Source organism: Hordeum vulgare, chromosome 7H (assembly GCF_904849725.1).
Source record: "Hordeum vulgare subsp. vulgare chromosome 7H, MorexV3_pseudomolecules_assembly, whole genome shotgun sequence".
NCBI lineage: Eukaryota > Viridiplantae > Streptophyta > Magnoliopsida > Poales > Poaceae > Hordeum > Hordeum vulgare.
This window is the reverse complement of record NC_058524.1, coordinates 432,480,279-432,486,460: the sequence shown is the minus strand read 5'-3', so window position 1 is coordinate 432,486,460 and position 6,182 is coordinate 432,480,279. Positions and strand designations below refer to the sequence as shown.

The window sequence follows — 6,182 nt, the reverse complement described above, 5'->3', positions numbered from 1 at the left end:
AATCAGACATATGATAATTAGACAGTCTAAGAGCATCTTCCACAGGCGCGTGATATTCACGCCACGCTGGATAAATTATATTTTTTACGCGCGCAGAACCGTTCCGGATGCTCCAGCGTAGCGTAAAAAATTATGTGTGCGGCATAAATGGTTCATCGCGCAGAGCGAAACGGCATCGTGCGCCCGCTCCCACGTGCTACACATTCGAACGCCCGCGCTGCGACTTCCACCTATCGCCATATTGAGGCGATGGCGTCGCCGCCCGCACCTCCCAATTTGCTCCGGCGACCGACGACGCTTTCCCGGCTATCGCCGTACCGCCGTTGCTTCCTCGAACTCCCTCTAGTCGTCGTCGTCCCTCGATTGCGCCATTCCTCCGAGGAACAACGCGATATATCCAGACATTTGTATATTTGATGTTGTATTCTTGAACTATCTGTTGTATTGAAAAATAAACTATTTGTTTGGGTCGTAATAAAACTGAACTATTTATTGTTCATTCTTTTATGTGTTTGATTTTCTTGGTTTTGTTTGAAGCGTCAAATGTTGTCTTTGTTGACCGTGCGCGTCTCTTTTACAGCATCTGCTGAAACGGCCCGAGCACGTTATATTTTACAGTGTCGTCAACTAGCGTTTTACAACACGAAAAAATCGCTATAGTGATGGTATATCTTTACTTTAACGCGTCGCGCGGTTGAGCACCTTGAAGATGCTTTAAGAGTTAGGATGAAAGTAACTATTGCAGTTTTATTTTGACGCACATAACGTATTGTCATCAGTCCGAAGAATCTTTTGTAAAGCTGGAAGTTCCACTCCTGAGAATCAGGATTCCGGGAGCAGCATCTGCCGGAGTACCTGGTAGATAGCTCTGAGATACCCCTTGTGCTGCACTTCCTCCGGCAGCTTCAGCATGCTCGCCACCTTCTCGAACTTCTCCCGCGCCAGGTCCACCTCCGCTGGCGACGCTACGGCGGACACCGAACCCGGAACCACCCGGAGGTCCCTATGGAGCTCCGGCGGCGATAGCGCCCACTGCATCGCCCAGATGGAGAGGGGCCGCATGTAGTGCAGCGACCGGTACCCGCCGCCGGCGTCGGACGTCCACGCTTCCGGCGTCTGGAACGCGTACCCGAACCCGTCCCTGCCCCACCCGGCGTCGTGCGCTCCCTTCGCCGTCCGGAACGCCGCCTCCGTCATGCCCTCGTGGAGCATGGCGGCGGCCACGCCGTAGGTGACCCCGACCCACACCTCCTTGGACTGCAACGACGACGCGTCCACGGCGCCGTCCGGCCGCATCCCGTTCACGGCCCCCACCGCGCCGCCCTGCACGCGCATCACGTTGTAGTCCAGCACCGTCCCCAGCGCGCTGCGAGCCTTCTCCTCCTCCACGATGGGCTCCAGCCCGCACGCGCGCGCGTACCACTGCCCGGCGAGCTGGTCGGCCATGATGGACTTGCTGGTCGCGCAGCCGCTGTTGTCGTAGTCGAAGTAGGAGCCGTTCCAGAGCTCGCCGTCGTACACGCGCTGCGCCCTTTTGTACCGCTCGAGGAAGTACCCCTCCGCGCCGCGGTCGCCGACGATGCGCGCCATGGCGGCCGCCGCCTGAAGGGCCGCGAGCCAGAGACCGCCGGTGTATGCGCTGACCCCGGAGACGGACCAGAGGTCGTACGTCTGGTCTGGGCGGCCCTCGTTCTCCACCATACCGTCCCCGTCACGGTCGAACTGGTCCATGTACGCCATGGCCAGGTACACCGCCGGCCACGCCGCCGTGGCGAACGTAACGTTCCCGGTGGCGGCGACGTCGCGGTACACCTGGAGGACGAACTTGGGGTTGAGGTCCTTCCACCGCGACGGGTCATGGATCATGTACGCGTTCAGCTCGAACCAGGGGTCGGCCAGGCCGATGTCGTGCGGCACGGCGCCGAGCACCTTGCGTGGGACGTCGACGCCGTCGAGGGTGCGCATGGGGCGCGGGTCGTGGAGGAGGACGGCGCGGGCGAAATCGCGCTGGAGGCTCAGCTCGATCTCCGGGAAGAGGGAGAGCAGCGAGAAGGAGGCGTAGAAGTGGACGTCGTACGTGTTCCACATGTGGTACTCCATCCCCTCCAGGTACAGGAATTGCCCCACGTTCTCCTCGCCGTCGCCGAGGAGGGCCGTGCCGAACGCCGACGATGGTTCGAGCCGCTCCTCCGCCGTCGCCATTGCGCGCAAAATGCCATCGACTGCAGGATCACCTGCACGGAACCCGTCGAGGGAGAAGGACTCCGCGGTCGACCCGTACTTGGATGAAGCAAAGCTGGTCTTCTTCGGAGGCATCCCATCTGTGACAAATGAAAAGTTCAAATTTTGGACCTTTGCCGAGGATAAATCTGTTACTTCAGAGTTCAGTTTGATCAGTGTAGATAGAAAACCTGTCCAAATGGTGCCTCCAGCGTTGAGATAGTAAAGCTCGTTGAACAGTGCAACCGGATACCTTAAAAACAATAATCATGTCATCACCTGTTCTAGAATCAAACTATCATGATAAATTCGATAATTTATTTTTTATCCGATGAGACAATTCAGTAAAGAAATTAGCCACTAATCAACCCAGTAATTCGTCAGTTTAATTTGGGGGGGGGGGGGGGGGGGGGGGGGGATATGTCAGTGATTGACACTGAGCTTAATCTGAACTCTTACCATTCAGGCAGCCTCCTGTCCTGCAGGATAGGCGTCTGCCACTCTTCGATCAGAGACTCCCACTTCATGTGTTCTACACGCAGGCACAACAAACATTTAAGAAATCTCAATCTTCAGAGAGATTCAGAAATCTTTCATCGACCAAGAATCCCTGGAAACCTCACCGAGAAGGGCGTCGTGAACCAATTGCTCAGCAGCGGCGTCTCGATCCAGGCCGAGGAACTTGGTGTACCTCCGGTGGTACGTCCTCCCGGAGGGGAACTTCACCTCGGGGCACGACCACGAGAGCGCGAACGACACCACGCGCGTGTCACCCGCTGGTACCTTCGTCGTCGACGCGACCGCCGCCCCGATGGACGATCCAGGCCTCGACGACGCTGTCGGCGCCCCGCCGGCGTCGCCGCCGAAGGAGCCGCGGTTCTTGACCTCGTCCCACATGTCCTTGGCCGTGAACTGCTCCGCACCGGGGCTGGACGGGCCCATCGCGAAGGTCGGGCAGCAGGTGACTCGGACGTCGCTGGTCTCCTCAGACGCGATCGCGAACGTGACAGGAGGGTTCCCATCCGCCGTCCTGTGGCGTAGAAGGACGCCATGGACGCCGTCGCGCGCTCTGAATGCAGCATCGAAGAAGAGACATCGTCATTGTCAGAGAGATTGCTGCCTGTTACCACATCGCATCAAACGATTTTGTCGTCCTCCTTACTTGATTCTGGAGTTGGTGTGATTCCCAGTCAGTTCTGATCTTCCACCCACTGAATTCTACACGGACGAACAAGGAAATTAAGGTCAAATCCTTGCTACAAACATGGGTTTCTGTTCTGAAGAGCAGAGTGTTGGCTTTGCACTTACTGCCCATGTGAAGAGCAACGTGACATCTGCGGGTGTGCTCCCAGAATTTTGCACCTGGTGCAAGCATCAGGGGTCAAAATTAAGTGCCGAACCACTCGTGTGGGGTCTTCTGATTGATCTGCTGAAGAAAAAAATGTACCGTAAAAGTGAAAACCGTGACGGGAAAGCTGCTCTCCTTGTAGTTGTGAGGGATGAAGGGCGATATTTGACGGCAGGTGATCTTTATTTTAGTGTCAGGCTCACCTACATTGCAATTGTGGAACATAGATTAGTAGGTCATTTATGTTTGTATTCTCTTGACGCTTCATTTTGAGTCAATAAAATCATCCTTTATCGGGAAAAAAAATGTAGGTTCTGCCGGACAAATTTAATCGACATTGTTCTTTGTGATAAATATCTATGTCTGGTAAGGAGTATACCATCATATACAGTCCAAGATCTTGGGAACAATCCATGGTAGTTGCAATTCTCCTCTTTCAGTTTCCAGTCCCAAGACCCGATACCGGCTTTATCTATTCCCCTGCAAATGTGTACAATTTTTTGTATGGTATCTCTGGCTGGCATAATCAGATGAACGAAATACATGTGAGCTTGTGAGGCTTTCACTGCTTACTTGAGGAGATCAGCAGTTGGTGCAGACAACACCGTGGAGTAGCTCTTCCCACCAGGACGCGAAACGAATGCCTAGACAGGCGAAAATAGTGGGCAATATAAGTCGTTTTCCACCATAAATTGAGCATTGCAAGTTTGCAACTCATGAAAGCAAGTGTAATTTTTTTTATTACTGAGAACTGGTTGGCTAGGATAGGCTTCTCTTCATATATCCTGGGGAATATTTGAAACTGCTGAAAGTACCCTCTGTAGCTTCTTCCTATACTTCCTGAACTGAAAAAAGAAGGAGAATGTCATCTGAAGTTCAGTCACCTGCTTAGCCATGCATGAATGTCACAATCAAGGCAAGTTTGAGAGCAAAATCAGGGCCAGAAACATCCAAAGAACTTACCCTAGTCCGCCGAGGGGTACCCCGCGGTAGCAGTTGTCCATCCATTTCTTGAGAGGATCATAGACCGCAACCTTGGCGAAACAAGATAATATTTTTTCAGAAATTTCACTGGCTACCGAGTACTAACTAGGGAGAATAATTTGCACCGGCATTTCATCTACATGTGCATGATGGTTGACGGATTATCTGAATGTTCAATGGCACAAGAGTGACTCACCTGGTTTTTCGCGATTCCTTCGACGTGTAGTCGAAGCATTTTGAAAATCAAGGGTATCTGAAGTACAACCATGGTCAGTGTTTATGTAGCATTGGTAGTATGCATTCTTGCTTCTGAATACAAGATTTAGAAGATACAGCCCATGTTGACATGCTTGCTTACAATTGTCAATATATCAGTGGCCATGCTAAGCATAGCAACCTTCTTGCCTTCATCATCGAATTTCCTCTGCCAAGTTATTGCTGGTGGCTGAGCACAGTCGACGTGCAAACGTGCCTGGAGCAAGAACAACCATGTCAGACCAGTTTGCTAGCTCAAGACATATAAACATAATGGTTTGAAACAGTCAGGAGCATGCTGATTAGAAAATCATCCAAGAAACAATTGAAAAAAGCCAGGAGTACCTTAACTGAACCCTTGAAAAGTAGAGCCAGTTAAGTAATTGCACCAAATTATTGATGAGCCAAAGAAATGCAAGTGCCTTTTCAGGTCGGGAGATACCTTTGCTTGCTCTAGCTCCGAAGTCCCCATCTTCAGAGACCGATGAAGGAGCCAATTCGGCTGGAACAGATACACATGGTCAACAGCTCGAAGAACAGAATTACCCAGATTCAGAACAGAATCACAAGAGGAGGAGAGGAAGTACCTGAACCTGAAGACCGCACACTGAAATGTTCAGCTCTAGTTGTTTATATAACTCATTCGACAAGAAGAGGACGGCGAAGACGACGAAGGAGGTGCGAGGGGCATAACCAGAAGGACTGGTTGGCATCAGACTAGATATTCTTCCGGTTCGTGGAAAAGTTGGCATACACGACACATCACATTCGTCGAAGTTGTTGGATATACACTATTCATGCTCCCCGGTCATCATGATCCTCGCGTTTGTGGGCAAATCTTTTCGGATAATTACCCGGATTCCCGCGTCCGCGTCATCATGCCGGACGGAACAAAGTATTGCCGATGCAGCTACCCATGTAGTGCCTCAAGGAAAAGACGAGTGCTGGAAGCATCCGTGATGGGTGCCACATCGTCGCGTGGTTCCTTCACTTGTTCCGTCAGAAATAGCAGCCCGGGTGTTGGAAACGAGTGCGCTGTGCATTTTGTGACCAATTATGTTGGGCAAAAGCTGCCCCGGACCAATTCCCTCTAAGGATTAGAGTTAGACTATTTATATAATTTGAAAATTTAAGGCCTTTAAGTATCATGGAGCTCGCTTAGTATGCTGATAATAACTACGTATGTTGGGCCCACATGGTGGTTAAAAGGAGATTGTTCGAGAATGAAGGGGGTGTTTGTTTCCACGGACTTTTTGATGTAGGGACTAAAAAAAGTCTCAAAAAGTCTCATGTGAAACAAACAGGAGGGACTTTTAGGGACTAAAAGGGGGTATTTGGGACTATTTGAAGAAGTCCCTACGGGAGGGTCTTTTTG

General features: G+C 51.5%; 1 protein-coding gene across 1 annotated transcript; it reads right to left on the bottom strand.

Annotated features, from left to right (window-relative positions):
* Positions 1–727: 727 nt before the first annotated feature.
* On the bottom strand, positions 728–5,602 carry LOC123412106 (non-lysosomal glucosylceramidase-like). The gene is made up of 15 exons (XM_045105051.1): positions 5,395–5,602; positions 5,250–5,309; positions 4,911–5,024; positions 4,749–4,805; positions 4,532–4,602; positions 4,314–4,413; positions 4,142–4,212; positions 3,948–4,048; positions 3,668–3,771; positions 3,529–3,582; positions 3,383–3,438; positions 2,844–3,289; positions 2,680–2,752; positions 2,412–2,473; positions 728–2,321 (listed from the first exon to the last, which is right to left on the bottom strand). The coding sequence occupies exons 1-15, from the start codon at positions 5,557–5,559 to the stop codon at positions 823–825; spliced, it is 3,033 nt and encodes a 1,010-aa protein (XP_044960986.1). The 5' UTR covers positions 5,560–5,602; the 3' UTR covers positions 728–822.
* Between the last annotated feature and the right edge of the window lie 580 nt (positions 5,603–6,182).